General features: G+C 41.3%; 1 protein-coding gene across 1 annotated transcript in view; it reads left to right on the forward strand.

Moving 5' to 3' along the window:
* The first annotated feature begins 16,269 nt into the window (after positions 1-16,269).
* The window catches only part of DCP1A (decapping mRNA 1A), a 53,118-nt gene continuing 49,133 nt past the window's right edge, over positions 16,270-20,254 (forward strand). The window contains exons 1-2 of the mRNA XM_045807355.2: positions 16,270-16,776; positions 19,474-19,514. Of these exons, the coding sequence (XP_045663311.1) occupies positions 16,642-16,776; positions 19,474-19,514 (176 nt within the window). The 5' untranslated portion in view covers positions 16,270-16,641. The remainder of the gene's footprint in view (positions 16,777-19,473; positions 19,515-20,254) is intronic.

The raw sequence follows: 20,254 nt of genomic DNA on the forward strand, positions 1-20,254 counted from the left end.
ACGAAGATCCAGCTCTCGAATTCAGAGGAAAGTCCAGGCTGGGGTACCAGCTCAGGAGTTGATGGCACATACAGGATAGAAACCCATGAGACTGGATGAGTCCCATGGGAGCAGGTATAAAGAAGAGAAGACGTCTGATGTCTTAGCCCTGGGGTTTACTGACATTAAGAGGACTGAAAGATAAGGAAGAAGCATCTAAGGAGGCTGAGAGTTGTAGCCAGTGAACAGGAGGGACATCAAAGAGAGGGTGTTGCAGAAATTAAAAGATAAAGAAAAGTGATTATCCTGTCAAGTGCTCCTGATGGGTCGGGATGAGGACTCATGATTTACACTGCAACACGGGGGAACCTTGAAGACATGATAATAAAAGAAGCCAGTCACAAAAGGCCACATATTACAGGATGCCATTTAGGGAATGCCCAGACTATGAACATTATATATGGAATGTCAAGAATGTCCAGAATAGACATATCCATAGAGATGCAAAGTAGATTAGTGGTTACCAGAAGCTGGGGGAGGGAGAAACGGGGAGAAACTGCTGATGGGTGTAAGGCTTCCTTTTGGGGGCTGATGAAAATGCTCTGGGATGAGAGAGCGCTGATGAATAAACTGAAGACCACTGCGTTGCACACAAAAAGAGTGACTATTACAGCACGTGAATTGTATCTCCACTTCTTAGTAGTGTATCTTAGCAACCTTTATCAGCGTATTCCTTTTAATGGCCATAGTACATTTTTTTAAAAAGGGCTTTGCTGTCTGTCATACCTTAGTCTCATCGAAACATATTGAGACTAGATCTTACTTTACAGATAACAAAGCTGACCCGAAGAGAAATTAAATGACCTGTCCAAGGTCTCACCGGGGTTGGAAGCTGAGGAATAGTCCACCGGGGATTCCTTTCTCTCCCTGTGCCACAGCGCCCCCCAGTGGCCAAAACGCGTGGTTTCCAGCCTCCTGACAGATACACGAGTTCTCAGGAAATTTTTCATTTGCGTTAAGACCATCCCACACCAGAAGACAAGAGTCCCCTTTTTAAATCTAGTTTCTCTGTGAAATAATTTTTATAACCATGGCATTTGGATTTGAAATTCTTAACAGAATTTAAGTTGTAGATCCAATATCTAACTTTCAAAGCCTTTCAAGTAGAAAGAGAAGCTTCTTTTTTTTTTTAAGATCTTATTTATTTAAGAGAGAGAGCGCAAGCAGGGGGAGAGGCAGGCAGAGGGCGAGGGAGAAGCAGACTCCCCGCTGGGCAAGGAGCCCAGCGGGGTCATGACCTAAGCCGAAGGCAGCCGCTCCACCTGGGCCACCCAGGTGTCCCTATCTACAACATTTTCATCAGTGTCACTCCCTGCTTTCAATTCATTCTAACTTTTAGCATATGCGCACATCTTCTCAGCCTGACTGGTTGTTTAGGGACATCTCAGTATAAACTCAACTATCACAGGCCATCTGAACACCCTGAAATAGTTTGTTTCAAATGTTTTTAAAAGGATGGAACTAAATTTCAATTTCAATTGAAAAAGATTTTCAACTAAAAAGATATTCAAAAGATTTGACTTAGATTACACAGTGATGAGTTGATGTTTGTTCTTTAATTACGCTGAGGACAAAACCGAACAAAACAAAAATCCGGGCTTTGAATAGGGAGGAAGGGGTTGGTGCGGTAGAAAATTCCTCATAACGTTAGCTAATCATGGACTTCAGACATATAAGGAAACTCAGGAACAGAGAATTTTGTCCTTTGGCTTTTGAATGGCAAAAACACTCGGTAAAGAAAATCTTTTTTTCTACCACCTTTAAAATCCTCTCCTCTAATTAGGACATACTTTTCTGAGGTGTCTGAGGACATGACCTTAGGAAGGTTCAGGTTCCCATTGGAACGGAATCTGCATATAACACTGTCATTAAATAACAATAAAAGATTGTATTAACTTTTTCTTCACATAGTTAAAACTACCTTTAATGTCTCTTTTCTACCAGGTGACTATCCAACTTTCTAGTCTAAAAGCCATTCTAAACAAGAGTTTAGTCATCTGCCTAAAACATTAGAAGGCTATCTTCGAATATTTTTTAAACGACCCTTTTTTTCCCACTATTTAATGACAAGGCAAGAAAAAGAGGAAAAGAGGGTAGTAATAATAACATTATTTTCAGGGCACCTGTCTGGCTCAGTCAGTGGAGCATGCAAGTCTTGATCTCAGGGCTGTGAGTTCAAGCCCTGCATTGGGTGTAGAGAGTACTTAAAAAAAAAAAAAAAAAATCCAGGGGCGCCTGGGTGGCTCAGTCGGTTAAGTGTCTTCCTTCAGCTCAGGGTATTATCCCAGCTTCCGGGGATCAAGCCCCACATCAGGCTCCCCGTCAGCAAGGAGCTTGTTTCTCCCTCTCCCTCTGTAGCTCCCCCTGCTTGCACTCCCTCTCTCTCTGTGTCAAATAAAGAAAGAAAACTAAAAATAAATAAATTAAATAAATAAATAAAAATAAAAATCTTTTTTAAAAAAATAACATCATTTTCTTACCTCTACGAGCTTCTCCTGAGACCCGGTCCCTAACACCTCATCTCCCAGAGAACACCACTTTCTTCAACACAAATTCAATTCTTCTCTAGGGGCTCGTCGCGCGTCCCAGCGAGAGCAGAGGCCCCTACAGACTTGGAAGGTGGTGAGCTTGCTGTGCCGGAGACTGCAGGCCCGGCGGAAGCCACGCCTCTGAGCCACGGAAGCCCCGCCCTTCCAGAGGTAGAAGCACGTGTTAAGACACGTGGGGGATCTGGGGGAGGTTTTTTGCCTTAGATCCAAGTCTCTGACTGGAAATACTTTGTTCTTTGTGTTATTGGTGTTGTTATTAATTCAACAGCAACCCTGAAGCATAGGGACACAGGACCTACAGGTGTGTACCCGATTCACTCTGAAATTACGTTTAGCTTTTAAAGGGATATTATTCAACTCGCGGCGGGGGGGCGGGGAGGCCCGTGATAATGCAGCTGCCCCCTTTCTTCAGTTCCTAGTCTTACAGCAAAGCTCGAACCAGATTCTCCCCTTCATCGCAGCCACTTTTCCAGTAAGGTGTTTTAGTCAATGAAATCGAGCACAGAGGCTCTTTTTCCCTCTATCTGCTGGTAAAGAGCAGGTTTTAGCAGCATGACCGCTCTTTCTGATTGCACTACTATAGGATTTTGGAAGGCCACCTGGGAAAATATATGCAAGAAAAATTACTGTAGCTCTGTGCTGGACTAGCTCCCTGGGAAACTTCTGATTACCTAGCAGTATGCCCTTGTCCTTGGCTCACAAATGTCCTCACTTTTTAACATATATGCCTGGCCTCAGCACTTTTTGATCCTAAACTCTGCTGTACTTTAATCCTCTTGACAGCTAGCGTGTGTTCCAGGGCTCTTGAGAGTTGTGGATGGCAATGTACCGGGAAGTGTGAACTGTGGTGCCACCATCCATTTCCCAGGCAGGGAAGAGGGTCTTTGGGTGGTCACCAGTGAGACAGCGGGCTCGGGTTTCCAGGAAGGCTGACCTGCATTCCGAGACAAGCATTTCAGCAGAGGCACCACATTCTTTACATGCTGCCAGGAGCCATGCTGGTTGTCCCCTACTTATAAAACAACGAAGGTCATTTATGAACTATGAGAAGGGAAAAGAACCTTGTTATTGATTGAACCCTTACTATGCAGAAGGCACCATGTTAGCTCATTTGCCCACATTTTCTCAATATGGGCAAATTTCTACAAGCCTAGGAGGTAGGTATTATTAACCCTATTTTTTATTTCATTTTTTTTGAAGATTTTATTTATTTATTTGACAGAGAGGGAGAGAGAGAGAGAGAGAGAGAGAGGCAGGCAGAGGGAGAAGGAGAAGCAGACTCCCCGCTGGGCAGGGAGCCCGATGCAGGGCTCGATCCCAAGACCCTGAGATCATGACCTGAGCCGAAGGCAGATGCTTAATTGACTAAGCCACCCAGGTGCCCCTATCCTTTTTTTTTTTTTTTTTTTTAGATGAAAAAACTGATCTGAAGAAGTTAAATGACTTCTCCTGAAGAGCCAACGACCAGGTGGTGGAGCAAAGACTGGGATTCTTGTTGGACTTTCTGATGTAGAATGCTCACATGTTGGGTGTCTCAAAGCCATTGGTGAGGGATGCCTGGGTGGCTCTGTCAGTTAAGCGTCCAACTCTTGATTTTGGCTCAGGTCATGATCTCAGGACCGTGGGATCGAGCTCCACATCAGGGGTCTGTGCTCAACGGGGAGTCTGCTAGAGATTCTTTCTCTCCCTCTCCCTCTGCACCTCCCCCCACTCACACATGTGCTCTCTCTCTCTAAATAACTAAATAATATCTTTTTTTAAAAAAAGCCATTGGTGAGATACTGCTTTAGCACATCACAGCAAATAGAAGAATATTTCTTGGAAAGAATGTTCCAAGAAATATTATTAGTCAAGAATGTAACCCCGAAGAGAACCCATATGGTTTTCTCTGTAACAAAACATACAGGAAAGAAAAGAAGTTGGCACCTTCTCTCCTCTCAGCCTATCCTAATTCTACCCATCACCAAGGCTCAATTCCAGTTCCTTCTCCTCCGTGATGGCTTCTCCGAAAGTCCTTCATCTGGGGCTCAGCCCTGGCTAGCAGTGCTACTGGCTTGGCACATACTGTATACTGTTGTATGTTGCTAGTTTCCCCTCTCCTAACTTCCCTTCCCAGCTCCTTTTTTTTTTTTTTAAGGTTTTCTTTATTTATTTGTCAGAGAGAGAGAGAGAGCACAAGCAGGTGGAACGGCAGACAGAGGGAGAAGCAGGCTCCCCACTGAGCAAGGAGCCCAATTCAGGACTTGATCCCAGGACTCTGGGATCATGACCTGAGCCAAAGGCAGATGCTTAACTAACTGAGCCACCCAGGCATCCCTCCCTTCCTGGCTCTTAATTACCTGATGGAAATTCTAATAAGCAGAGAAATGCTAAGAAGGAAAAGAGTAAAGGAAGCAACCTAAGTATCAGTTGGTGGATGACTGGATAAAGACATGTGCTGTATACTTATGATGGAATATTATTCAGCCATAAAAAAATAAGGAAATCTTGCCATTCATGACAACATGGATGGACCTTGAGGGCAATATGTTGAGTGAGGGAAGTCAGCGAAAGAGAAATACTCTCTGACCTCACATATATGTGGAATCATAAAAAAAAAATAAAATAAAGAACCCATCAACACAGAGAACAGAGTGGTGGTTGCCCCAGGCAGGGGGTGAAGAATGAGTGAAATGGGTGAAAGGGATCAAAAGGTACAAATTTCTAATTATAAAATAAACAAGTCATGGAAATGTAGTGTACAGGATATAATGTATGGTGACCATAGCTAATAATACCATGTTGTATATTTGAAAGTCGCTAATAGAGTAGATCTTAAAAGTCCTTACCCTAAGAAAAAAAAATTTTTTTTGTAGCTGCGTGGTGATGGATATTAGCTAGACTGATTGTAGTGATCATTTCACAATGCATACAAATATCAAATCATTATGTTGTAACCTGAAACTAAGATAATGTTATATGATAATTATATCTCAATTTTTAAAAAGGTTTTAAAAAGTTAAAGGGATAAAGAAAGGGGGGGTAAACAGAAGGGGGAATGAACCACGAGAGACTATGGACTCTGGGAAACAAACTGAGGGCTTCAGAGGGGAGGGGGTTTGGGGAATGGGATAGGCTGGTGATGGGTATTAAGGAGCATGGTGCACTGGGTGTTATATGCAAGTAATGAATCATGGAACTTTACATCAAAAACTAGAGATGTACTGCATGGTGACTAACATTATATAATAAAAAATATTATTATTAAAAATAAATAAATAAAAAGTTAAGACCCTGGACATCCCACAGAATAGATCACCAGCCCCTGATATCCAGTGTTGACTCTATTCCAGCAGGAGCACCCAGAGCATTGTGGTGTCCCATCTGCAGAGAAGGAGGGGGAAGCCAGGAACGGATCCTCCGAAGTCCAGTCCTGTCGGAGCGAATGTACGGAGCTGTTCAGCGATGAAGGAGCAAGAGACAAGGAAGCCTGTGCCCAGCTCCAAGGCAGAGAAAACTCCAGTCACAAAATTAAAGAGCTAGGTCAATCATGAGTGCCTTCCAAAAATAGTTCCCAACGTTTTTATGCTATCTAATAAAATCTTATGGACACCAGAATTTTTACGTATTTCTCCTTCCCTGCTTCACAGCCCAGTTACATTATGTTTCTAGCACAAAAGCATCTGCAATACTTTCTGCCACGTCCACCAGAAAAGCTGCTAGTGGGATAGCACAGGTGAAATGCGTATTATCTGGCATTGGTCCGCTACACCACCACTGGTACATCGGCATTTGTATATCAATTTTGCTCCATGATTTTTTGGCTGCCCAAGGGCAGAGATCCCAGATGAGTCCATGGGTAATGGGGCCGGGTACTGTGGGATGGGCATGTGGTTGTGGGTTCTGGCTCTATCCCTCCATCTGTCAGAGCGCCTGTTCTCCCCTAAATAAAACAAGGAGAAACATCCTTGCCCTGTTCTTGAGTATTAAAGAAGGGAATGGGCATGAATGGTCAGTGAAAGAGATAAATACTTCTATGGCAGTAATGGGGTTCAGGACACATTTCCCCAAAATATGGCATCTTGGTACATTGAGTATTACAGGCTGAAGGAACTTGAGAAATGGCAAGTCCAGGAAGGACTCTCTGAGCTTCCCCAGAAGCAGGTCGTAAGACCCTCACATGAGAGGTGCCCTCCTTGGACCCAGAGGAAGGAAGCTTTCTGATTTCAGAAGACAAAGGGACACATAGAGGAAATCAACGGACCTTGATGACTTCCCCTCAGTTTACTACCCTGAGTTCACTCTCTTCCCCCTATCATGTCTTTCTGCAACTTCCCATCCTTATCAAGCCCAGCATAAAAACACTCAGGCTTGACCATTTCTTTGGAATTCATTTCCATATGAAGGAAGGAAAGCTTGTGTCACAGAAAACTTGTATTAAATAAATGTGTATGAGGGCGTCTGGGTGGCATGGTTGGTTAAATGCCCCACTCTTGGTTTCGGCTCAGGTCGTGATCTCTAGTTCTGGGATCAAGCCCTGCGTCAGGCTCCAGGCTCAGCGTGGAGTCTGTTTGAGATTCTCTCTCCTCTCCCTCTGCCCCTCCGGCTCATGCTGTCTCCCTCTCTCTGTCTCTCTCTCTCTCAAATAAATAAATAAAATCTTTTTTTAAAAATGTGTATGTTCCTCTATTATCTTTGTCAAATTTCAGACCCAGACTATTAGAAACCCTAATATGGTCGAGGAAAACTTTTCCTCCCCTACAGCAGGGAGCATACTGAAAGATCAAAGTGCTGGGAGAGTGGTGCTTTGTCATTACAGCAGAGTTCAGATGCAATTTATCAATGTTCCTATCCTGAAACTGTCAGGGTCGAGATTATTTGGTCAATTACCTCTATGCAAAATTGAACTGCCTAATATTTATTGGAAGAAATGCTACTGAGTCCTCAAAGATGTGTTGCTATGTTTTTGGTTTAAGTTAAAAGTAGGGGCACCTGGGTGGCTCAGCCAGTGAAGTGTTCGACTCTTGATTTCGGCTCAGGTCATGACCTCAGGGTTGTGGGATTGAGCCCCGTGTTGGGCTCCGTGCTCAGCACAGAGTCTGCTTGAGATTTCCTCTCTCCCTCACCTGGTGCCCCTCCCCCCGCTCACACTCTCTAAATAAATAAATAAAACTAAAAAAAATTTTTAAAGTATTTTAGTATGCATACAACTGATGGTGATGGTTTTAAATAAAACTAGATTCAAAAGCTCGGTAGAAGATTAAAAGAAAGCCACGTCTGTGTTTTTCCCCTCGGCTTTTAAAATGCGCTTTTCTCCTCATCTGCATCTTGGAGGACAGGTGACCCTAGAGCAGAAGGCATGGCCACACCGAGAGACTGCACCGTCAGCAGCTCATTTTGCTCGGCTCAGTCTATGAAATGCGTGGGGCTGACAGATGCAGGCTTAATTTATATTTTCATAAAAGGTCAGTTAGAATTTGTTTCACAAGAGGGGAGGGGGGTGGGGGAATGGGATAGGCCGGTGATGGGTAGTAAGGAGGGCACGTATTGCGTGGTGCACTGGGTGTTATACACAACTAACGAATCATCGAGCCTTACATCGGAAACCGGGGATGTACTGTATGGTGACTAACATAATATAATAAAAAATCATTATAAAAAAAAAAAAGAATTTGTTTCACAATGTTAATACGTTTACCCTCTGCCAGACTTCATAAGAATGACATCAACTCATTGGCTTTGCCTCCGAAACCCATTTTGCACCACCAGTCTCCAGTTGGAAGGACAAAATCCAAAGACTGCTCCTTTTTTATAGTCCATGTTACCTTTTGAAAAGACCTTTCTAGCTCACGTAAGAAAAGACCTATGCCATTAAAACTTTAAAAATCAGTCAACTTTTTTGGCAAGGAAGAGAAAGACTCCTTGCTTATCCTGAGAAGACACACCAAAATATGACATTAAGATTACCTGTCAGTTTGGTTCGGCTGATGTATTTCTAGCAATTGCAAGTTCCACGGTTCATTTCTTTGGTGTGATATGCCCTTCAACAGATCTCTTGGCTGCTTCCCTATGGATGGACTGCAATCCTCAGGGATTCATGGACTAAGGAGTGTGAGAGTTTTATTCGAATATATGCCATTAGTATAAGCTATGGGTGGACATTTTTCCCTCCCAAGCCTCAGTTTCTAGATTACTTCAAATGCAGGCATCTGTAGGGACACCTGGGTGGCTCAGTTGGTTAAGCACCTGCCTTCAGCTCAGATTGTGATCCCAGGGTCCTGGGAATGGAGTCTCACATCGGGCTCCCCACACCATGGGGAGCCTGCTTCTCCCTCTGCCTCTCTCTCTGTCTCTCATGAATAAATGAATAAAATCTTTTAAAAAATCACAGTAAAATAAATGCCAACATCTGTAAAAAAGGCAGAAAATGCCCGTATGGTAATGTTTCACCTGAGTAATCATATCTCCATTACCTTTACTTAACCTCAAGGCAATTTAGCTCAAAAACAGATAAAGGGAAAGTTTGAAACTGTGTATGTTCTCCTGTGTTTCATTATTGAAGAATAAAAGGCCATCAATGGAAAAAAAAGATAGGAAAGGGGTCACTGAGAAAGAAAACAAAAACCCTTCTATATGAAAACGTCCATCAATACTTAGGAAATACATGACTTTTAGATATTTACAAATAAAAAGCTCCATCCCCCCAAATCCCTTAAAATTTACATTTATATCCAAATAGTCCCACTCAGATTATTTTCCAGCATTAAATATACAAATATGCACACTCTAAAATACTCTTAAAAAGCAAAACAAAGACTTAGAAGAGTCCGAAAGGTTACAGACACATTAACAAATAACTTTTCGAAACTAGATATAGCTCTTTTAAGAAGCAATTTTGCCAGCCTTTGGTTCTGGAAGATTTCACACAGAAATAACTATATAGTCTTTTCATACAAATTTATCCAGAAGGACTATTAATATTGTATAGCATTTTAATACTATACCCTTTTACTTCACTTTTTTTTCTTTTGCTTGTACTTATCTGCGACCTAAGTGAAACAAAATTACAAATATACCAAGTATACACAAGACGAGAGTCTATTTGGTTCCCATTTTAACATTACCTTCTTACGCCAACTGCCTCTGAATTTTCAAAAACAATTCCTTTGGTTTGAAAATCTTCATCTTTGCCAAGGACAGTTTCTAGAGCTTTGGAAAGTTGTTACACTAATACAATCAGAAAATGAAATGGCATGGAGCAGCTTAGGAAGATACAGGAGAGTGGGTGTTTTATTTCATTTCTGTACCAGATCATTGTTTCTAGGAGGTAATCCATAAATTTTTAATCCTTCTAGTGTTCTTGAGCAATGTAAAAAGGACCGCTCCTGACCTAGTTCAGCCTCTTTTATCGCAGTAGTGGCAATAATTTTATTGTGCAAGAGAAATGCGTTTTTCTATTATCTCTTGAGTTAATGTTTATTAGATGGCTAAGTGTAATTTATGCTCTTCTCCTTAGATAATGAATATTGAGATCTCCCTCAAGGTCCAGAACAGGTAATAGTCGTTAAATTCAAGGCTGCAGGCAACAACATACAGATGAATGAGTGGTTTTTCACACTGTGACAGTTAATCTCCATTAAATTATGGGATTTCAGTAATTTGGAGTGATTTTTAATGTACCCTGTTCAACGTTATTCTCTATGTTATGAGTGTAATTGAGTGGGGAAAGATAGAATTTCCTAATACTTGTGCCTTCAGGATAAATGAATTCAAGTTTACCAAGATAACATAAACTGTATCTGGACCATGTTTATTATTCCACAAATCATATAATAATTGGTTTACACAAGAAAGACTCGCAATGAATCCTGAGTCAGTTTTGCCTCAAGCTCACATATTGGATACCCAAATTAAGACAATATGTAAGCAGAAAACAGAAAGCATTGAACCCATTAAGTATGTAACACTGTGGCTTTCCCTCAGAGTTGGAGAGTACAGCAAAGACATATATTCATTCTTAAGGGTATCTCTGTGCAAATTCAACCCATAAGAGTTCAACAATTCATTAATATGCTCTAGCCATCGAACAATCAAATTTCAAGATTGAAGAGAGCTAAAACTCATTAAATGAATTAAAGGCATATGTAAAAGTGATTATGATGTTAATTTTTCCAGATAAATATTAGTAAATGAATAATGGTAATATAAGACTAGAAGCAACCCAGAACTAAAACTGGGAAGATACAGAAAAGAATCCATGAACAGAAATAGTCTATAGGTTCGGGCACCAGTATTTGTTATATTTTCATGTTAATCTGGAGAGTCAACGAGGAAGATTTCAGGTTACACAGTTAACACAGCAGATTGATGCCTTTACTTAAACTCTTCTTATTGTGTTGACTTAAATACAGTTGATCCTTTAGATGAATGGATAAAGAAGCTGTGATTTATAGGGGTGCCTGGGTGGCTCAGTCGTTGGGCATCTGCCTTTGGCTCAGGTCATGATCCCAGCGTTCTGGACTCGAGCCCCACATCAGGCTCCCTGCTCAGCCTGAAGCCTGCTTCCCTCTCCCACTCCCCCTGCTTGTGTTCCCTCTCTTGCTGCCTCTCTCTCTGTCAAATAAATAAATAAAATCTTTAAAAAAAAAAAAAGCTGTGATATATATATTACTCACCCATTAAAAAAAAAAAGAAAGGTCTTGCCATTTGTGACAACATGGATGGACCTAGAGGGTATTTTGCTAAGTGAAATAAGTCAGAGAGAGACACATACTATATGATTTCACTTATATGTGAAATCTATTTTTTGAAGATTTTATTTATTTGTCAGAGAGAAAGCAAGTGAGCACAAGCATGGGGAGCAGCAGGCAGAGGGAGAAGCAGGCTCCCCATTGAGCAAGGAGCCCGATGCGGGACTTGACCCCAGGACCCCGAGATCATGACCTGAGCTAAAGGCAGACGCTTAACCAACTGAGCCACCCAGGTGCCCCTTATATGTGAAATCTAAAAGAAATAATGCAAATGAATGAACAAACAAAAAGCAGAAACAGATCCATAAATACAGAGAATAAACTGATGGTTGTCAGAGGGGACTGCGGGCGGAGGGATAGGCAAAATGGGTGAAGGGGAGTGGGAGATACAGTACTCCAGTTACAGAATGAATAAATCACAGGAATAAAAGGCAGGGCATAGAGAATATTGTCAATGGTATTGTAGTAGTGTTATATGGTGACAAATGGTAGCCATACTTATGAGCACGGCATAGCGTATAAACTTGTCAAACACTATGCTGCACACTGAACCAAATGTAACATTGTGTGTCAACTATACTTCAATAAAGAAAATAATAATATAATAATAATAAAATAAAGGGTTTTTTTTTGTAGTAGGAACAAAGGAAATAGAGCTGATTCCTGGACAACACACAGGTTGGGTCACTAAACCCCAGCACAGTTGAAAACCCATGTATAATTTTCGACTCCCCAAAAACGTAACTGCTCCTAACCGCCTACTGTTGAAAAAGCTTTACCGAGAATATAAACAGTTGATTAACACATATTTTGTATGTTATATGTATTATAGACTACATTCTTACCGTAAAGTAAGCTAGAGAAAAGAAAATGTTACCAAGAAAATCATAAGGAAGAGCAAAATATATTTACAGAACTGTTACTGTATTTATAAAAAAAAAAAATTCCCACATGTGGACCCACACAATTCAAACTCATGTTGTTCAAGAGTCAACTGTACTTGTATTTTAATATGCCCAAGGGAAAAAGAAAGGAAGAATTAAAAGAAATCCGAGAGAATTTGTGGAAATTCTCATGGAGAAAGTGCATTTTAAATGACAGCCTCCCATTTTGGCTTAGTGGGGTTATTTCGTGATGCAATTGCAAAATCATTGCCTAATGGTATAGGCAAAAATATTTTTGGTCTTTAGCCACTTTGTGACTGCAAATCTGTGCTTATAACTGATTGCAAATGCAGAGCTCTGGCTGGAGTTCTTTTAAAATCTTGACTCATTGTCAAAGCACTAAGCAGTGTTCTGGTAAATCATATGTTTAATTTTAATTCTACTTCAGAAGACTGAAGTTTTATTGCTGATTTTCTAAACAATCTAGAGCAGTGTAATTAGTTGGGATAGGCTAGGCTGAGGTAACAAAAAGACCCCAAAGTACATAATTTCTCAAACCCAACGGAGTCCACTCCTCACGTAATAGTCTGAGAAAGATACCCTGGACAGCAAGCAACAATTCTCTCTGTGGTGATTTAAGGTCCCAACTCTTTCCATCTTGGGTCTCCGCCATTCTCCATGGCCTCACAGTTGCCTGCACCCAGACAACAGAAGAGAGAAAAGCAAGTCAAGGCGGAACATGCTCGTTAAGGCCACGGCCTGGGGAAGGCACACATCACTTCTGCCAACATTCCACCGGCCAAAATTGGGTCACAGAGCCATACCTAAGCCAAAAGAGTTTGGGAAATGAAGGCTGGCTGTGTGGTGAAGGCAACAGAAAAGGATAAAAACGTTGCTGATGAACAGCAAACAATCTCTACCACAGGCAAGTCAACTAATGTGCCTCTGGGCGCCTTCATTTTCAAATGGGTAACAATTATTTACGTCCACAGACCAATCTGGAGAGTTTGTGAGTATGCATACCTATGAAGCACTTTGTGTCCCATGGAGAAGCACTGTGTATCTGTTGTGAATATACCGCTGCTATGCTATTGTTAATTTGAAACGCTACACTGGGTTAAGTAAATAAACGATGTAGAACTTTCTACCAAAGAACATTATCAAGAACACCGTTAGATGCAATAAACAGATGAACTACATAGTGTGCTGATCCCGTGTTCTTTTATTCTGGTTACCGTACCCCATACGGAGCAGCTTTCTTTCTTCCTGGTTGAAAGCATTTGTGTTTCTGCTCCAGAACTGACACCCTAAACTAATTCACAAATCAGAAATGCAATTCTAGAAAATATCGAGACCCTTTCAAAATACTTTTACAAAGTAACATTTTAAAATACAGAGGTCTCAGACCTTTCTGGAGAAACTGAAGGAAAGAACTACCATCCGAAGCATTTGGTAAGCACCAGGTAATGGATTTTATAGTAAATCCGCAACCTTTTGCATATCAATCATGTAAAATAAATATCAGTGGTGAAACAGCAGCATAAGGAGAACGAGCTTCACTCACGTGTAGGCAGCGTAATTTAAGAGTGTGCCAGACAAAATGGTAGCAAGATACACGATCTACCTGGAAGCCAAGGCTAGAACATGCTAATCCAACTTTGCAAATGAATCATTATGTGACCTTGGGAAAGTTCGTTAGCTTGGTTTTTCTGCCTTAAAAAGCAAACGGTAAGCAGATACTTCTAGAATACTTTTAGAGAAAGAGAGAGGAAGAAGAAGAAGAGAGGGGAGACAGAGAGATGGAGAGAATACGGACATGGGAAAAAGTGCCAGACTGAAAATGTCCCCAGTGACTGTTCTGGGCTATACTAAACACCGTATGTTTGCCTCAGGAAGCCTCGAGCCCAAGAATCAAGATATAGGAATATAAGAAAATCAGGCATCATTATTTGTTCAGCGCTTATGAGAAACAAATGCTTTCTTAGATGTGGAGTTGAAACAACCATCCCTTCTCTCAGGTTTATGTGATAAAGAGAATACCCTGACTTTCCAATTAATCCAACAAACAAGGATAAGCCTTGCCTCTGTGCCAGGCACTGAGAGTGTGATAAAGACGACAGACATGGGTCCTGCTTCATTGAGCTGATGATACAGACAAAACAGAAGTAAATAAAATAATTACCACTGGCAGATGAGTGCTATGAACAACATGAGGAAATGAGCCATAAGGATATCCCAGGGATATAAGAGAGAAGAATGTTCCAGAAAGGGAGAATGACAAGCGCAAAAGCCCTGAGGCAAGACTCATTTGGCACATGTGCGGGAATAGCAAGGAGGCCAATGGGCTGGGGTGGAATCATTGAAAGAGCAATTCATAGAAAGTGGCAATAGGCAGAAATCTAGCCAAACCAAATACAAGGAAAAATTAGGCCTCAAAGTAAATGAGGAAGAGTTTCAATTCCAAATTTTTCACATTCTCTTTAATAGATCGTGAGAGCTGTACAGAGTTATTACAGTCAACATTAACATGTTTTGGGCCACGCAAACATGCATTTTGAAGCAATTTTCTATTCTGAATATGAAAACTCCCTAAAATAGCTTGCTGTTTCTCATGAGTCTAACCCTGTTCAATCAAAAATAAGTAAAAAGGAAATGTCTTAGATTTTAGTAAATCTATGTGAGAAAAAAACTAATGGTCATGTCCTGGGGATGTAACATATAGCCTGATGACTATAGCTCATAATAGTATTGCATATTTGAAAGCAGCTAGGAGAGTGGAACTTGAAAATTCTTACCACAAGAAAAAAAATGTTGTAACTACGTATGGTGATAAACGTTAGCTGGACTATCGTTTGATCACTTTGCAATATATATAAATATCAAATCATTATACTGTACACCTGAAACTAATACAAGGTTATATGTCAACTATACCTTAATAAAATAGTAATTTTTAAAAGAAGAAAAGCCTACTCTTTTTAGTTCCAGGTGTGTCTTTGAATTTTATTCCAAAGGCTTGTATTACGTATTCAAAAAATGCATACTTTTTTAAATTAGGGTACAGATTTTTAAATATTGGATTGAAAGTAGGTGGAGGGGAGTAGGACTCATTCTCAAGGATGAAGAAAGGTAGGCATGGTGTAGAGGAAAGGACTCTGGGGGAAAGGAAGGAGTCTCTGGATTCTAATACCAGACACCCCCCCCCCCGCGCGCGCGCCCCAGAGTAGTATGGAACTCTGAGCCAGTGACGACGCCACCCAGCTTCAATTAAACCATCCATCAAATGAGGATGAAGACACCTTCCCTTCCTCACCATTAAACTGCAAAATGAAAGAGCCCTTGCCTTTCTTCTCTGATGAACTCCTACTCACCCATAAAGCTTCAATAAATACTTGCTTAATACACAGCAAATGAATGGCATTTATACACGCTTCTTACGTGATACTGAAAAGAATCTAAGACATTATATTCTTTCCGTCAACAAACGCTCCTGGGATGTAAAAATCATAAACAGTACAAATACGACGGGGTTTTTTCCTTTCCAAAATTCGATTCCATTGGGGTATCTTTTCCACGTAAGAAAATGTTCTTTTAACAAGTCGAGTGGGGGTAAACAGAGTTCCCTATAGTCTCCGTGCCTTGTTTCACTCTAGCTCGTACCTGCCTCTTTAAAAATGTGTTAAAATGCTTAACACGTGTTTGCTAAAAAGGACGCGTTCTCTTTTGAAAGCTTTAAACGCTGCACGACCGCTCACGCACGCCTCCGCGGGCTCCTGCCAAGACTGGAGGGAAGGACTTCCGCGACCTGCAGACGAGCAAAGTAAGGAGCCCCAGGGGATCGCACAACACACTCCAGTGCAGTTACAAGAGGGCTAGTTTGGCTTTTTTCAAAACGTTCCTTCACAAAAAAAACCCCATCCAACTGCGGACGGCGGTGATCTCGTGAGCTCGGAGATCTGGGGTGACTTTCGGGGTGCCCCGCTCCCCGCTTCTCTAAGCTCTCCCCCACGACCGTGGAGCCCCACACCGCCACAGCGGGCTTTTCGGTTTGCGACCCGACTTGCCGGTGCGCAAGCCGAGGCGGCCCCGCGTCGGTCTGTTGCCTCGTCCGGCAGGAGCCCGGGGAGGGCTCGCGGACAGCCTCGATCCCGCGGTCAGGGCATTTTTACCCCGAGTACAGGAAGGGCCTGCGCCCCCGCCTGACAGCTCCGCCACCGACGCCAACCCAGACCCTGGAACGTCAGGAACCTGACGCTCCCGGAACGCGGCGCCCGGGGGCATGGACGTAGCGGAGCTCAATAGCTGTTGTACCGCTCAGCCGCCAGGCCGGCGGAGAGGCGGAAGTTGAAGGTGCTGACGCAGCAGGGGGAACTTTGCCTGGATGGCACCTTCCTGTCCGCTACTCCGCCCCCGCCGAGGGGCTCGGCTCCGGAATTCAAGATGGAGTCGCTGAGTAGAGCTGGGCAGGAGATGAGCTTAGCGGCCCTGAAGCAGCACGACCCCTACATCACCAGCATCGCAGACCTCACGGGCCAGGTCGCTCTGTACACCTTCTGCCCCAAGGCCAACCAGTGGGTGAGTGCGGCCAGGCCGCTGAGGTCGTTCTCCCGGCCGCCGCCTCTTAAAGGGGCCGCGCGGACTGTCCTGGGTTGGGGGTGATTCGGGAGGCCAGGGCGGCAGCGGGGAGGCCAGGGACTGGAGAAGAGACGGGTCGGTCCCTGAAGGGTGTCAGGGGCGCCGGGAATTGGGGAGAGGAGAGAGGTAGGCCCAGAACGTCGGGGGCGGGGGGAGCGGGGGCAAGCCGATAGAAGGGAGGATTGGAGGAGGATCAGTCCCTTGGGGTCGGGTCCGGAGACCTGGGCGATCTGCCTTCTTTGCAGACGTGTTGGAGGATGAGAACGGTGGGGTCAGAAAGATACCTGAAAGATTGTGTTTGAAGCTATGAGGGTTATTAGATAAACTACGTATACATAATCTATAAAGTAAACACCAGTCCTTTCCCCCCAACAGGCGCGTAAATAAGAGCCCCCTTCATAGAGGTCATTTGGATTTAAAGCTTGAAATCCACTTAGTGTCAATTCTTGGAAGAGAGGTGGTGGGGATAAGTCCGACTTTTATCTAACTACGCTGTATTTCCAGAGTTTTGGAAAAGATTTCAAGGCACTTAGGGAATGGGCTTCCATGTTAATTGGATTCCCTTGAAACCTTTGGAAAAGAGACCCTGTAAATGTGTTTCATTCCAGCTGTGCTGCTGGTGATGTCACCTCTGAATGCTCCCTTCCGACTAAGTACTTTTTTGCCTTTTATTTTTTTGCACGGGAGGGGGTCCGAAAAGTTACATTGGGTTTGTTATCTGAATGGTTGGCCCCTGTTTAAAAGTAACATAATTTCCGGTTTTCTAGTAACTGACCCTCCATAATTTACTCATTCAGCTTTAGGCTTTACTTTTGGCAAATGATCCGTAAATGTTTGTTGGATTGAGTTCATAAATGAGTAATGTTCACTTTTCAGTAAAAAATGAAATCCTTATACTAACAAAACCTTAAAAGACCATTGTAATATGTCCTTTACGGTATAAAACAGATATATAGGTTATATTTAATCAGTAATTTTGTGAAAATCATTTGATGTTTATAAACAGTTAATTCAGATGAAAAGAGCTTTCAGAATCCTCTTGCTTTTATCTTCTTTCTTTCACCTCCTGGAAGAGAAGGAGGTATGGAAAGCCACAAAGAACAAAATTATAGATTTTTTTTTCTTTTTTCTTTTTTTTTTTTAGTGTAGCTGTTTTAGACTTTGCCTTAGTTTGAATTGTTCTGAATCATTTTCTTTATTTGGTCTGCATATAAATTTGTGAGATGTGAATTGCAGACAAATGGTGAAGACTTGGGAGCAGAAACTTAGACTAACAGACTTTTATTTCTAGTTTTTCACAGACTTTCAATATTGTGGAATTTAAATTGTAAAGTCCTGCTTCAAATATGAAATACTAGTTACAATATCTGAATTGAAAAAGGAACTGCCATTTTTTGTTCATTTGGATAATGGTGCAAAGAGCATAACCAAAATCTTTTGTATCTTTATTTTACAGTGAGTTGTAACTTTGCAGTATTGTGTTTGAGCAAGTTTTCTTTCTGATTGCCAATTTTTTATACTAATAATTTAACAATTGAAAGGCACGAAAAAGCCTATGAACCCTTAGGAAGGAAAAGTTTTATTATGATATTTACGGTAGAGCAATACTCAATATGATAAGTATTTTTTAAATATTTGTATCCCAACAAACCCAATTTGGAATGACTAGCATTTAAAGTTTTCTAATTTGTTGATTGCATTAAAATATATAGGTTCTATCCAAACTGTGAACTGCTGTGGTTATTTGGGGTTTTTTAAAACATTGTATGTGTTTAAAACCTAAGTCCACTTGTCACAGCAAATAAAAGATAATATGAATTGTATTTTTAATCAAAATGTTTCGTTTATGCTTAAAATTTTTAATTATTTATACGTCCTAGAGTAATTACCTTAAGGCAGAGTATAGCTTCAGTTTTCATGATTCTTCAACAAAGTTCTAAAAATAAAAAACTAATTGTGTTTGACAGTATTTCTTAACCACAAAATTCGCTATTCATAAAAATATACCAAAATCCCCCAATGATGAAACAAACTCTCCTAGAAGATAACCTTTTTTTTTTTCTTTTTTTTTTTCCCCCCATACTAACCAATAAATTTTAAAAGTGAAGGAATTGCTTTACAGAAGCTTGGCTTTAAAATTTAAAAATCTGGATAAGACATTTTAGCTTTATAAAGGGAAAGTGGGGCGCCTGGGTGGCTCAGTTGGTTAAGCATCCAACTCTTGGTTTAGGCTCTGGTTATGATTTCAGGGTTGTGAGAGTCTGCTTGATATTCTCTCCCTCCCTCTGCCCCTCCCACACATGCATGGGCACGCCCTCTCTCTCAAATAAATAGTCTTTAGAAACTGGGGGAGCTAAGATTTTCACCCTAAAATTTTAAAAAGAAAAGTGCTGCAGATAACAGACATGTTGCTGGATTGAACATTGAATATACATTAGTATGCAACCAGAGTGTAGAAAGGATACAAAAGGAACTGGTAACAGTAGTTTGTGGAGTAAGAGACTTACTTGACCTGTTCTAAAGGGACTAATTTTAAAATAGATAATTTCACCTTAAACATGAATATTACTTCTCCATTAGGACCATTTGGGGTTGGATTATGGGGAAAAAAACTAATCAACTCTTTGTCTATTATAGGAGAAGACTGATATAGAAGGGACCTTATTTGTATATCGAAGGTAAGCTTTTAAAAACAAATGGTACATACGTATTTTTAATCTAATGGTGAACAGTGTTATATAAAGTGGTTCAGCCCTATTGTCTTTGGAACCTTCCTGCCTGACCTTTTTCATCCATTTCCAGCTGTACGTCCCTTCTTTGAGCCTTCGTGTGATTCAGAATAAACAGAGTTAGAACTTACTTAGGAACCTAGCAAAACTGTCTCAAAATAGAAAACATTTTCTAGTAATGAACGAGTCTAAAACAGATGCCTTCCTACCTCTCCCTGTATTAAACATACATAAATAGAGAAAAATATAATACATAAACTAACTCTATAAAATAACGTAGTTGAAAAATCAGTCCCTCTATTCTATAGTTACTAAATGAGTCACCTTCTTATGACTCTGGTTCTGTCCCTTTTCTGAACCCCTCCCCACAGAAGAAGTTCTGAATTATGTACAGTGTCTTAGTAATGTGTCACCTTAGTTTGAGAGTCCTTTAGAAAAACCCAGATTATTCAGTTGCACCTTTTTTATTTTCAACTTTTCTGAGAGTTAATTATCTAAAACGTGATTGGTTTGCAAATTGCAGCTTTTGTTCTGTTAGGCAACTTTTATGTCCTAACTTGTAACTGACAGGAAAGGATAGTCATGGAGTTTCTTGGTCTTAGGATCTCCCTTAGGTCTTTCTCTGACTATGGCAGGTTCCTTCCCATGGCTTCTAAGTTTAGAGATTCAGCAGGAATTATTATTGACAT

Source organism: Ursus americanus, chromosome 14 (genome assembly GCF_024610735.1).
Source record: "Ursus americanus isolate L20-20 chromosome 14, mUrsAme1.1.p, whole genome shotgun sequence".
NCBI classification, from domain to species: domain Eukaryota; kingdom Metazoa; phylum Chordata; class Mammalia; order Carnivora; family Ursidae; genus Ursus; species Ursus americanus.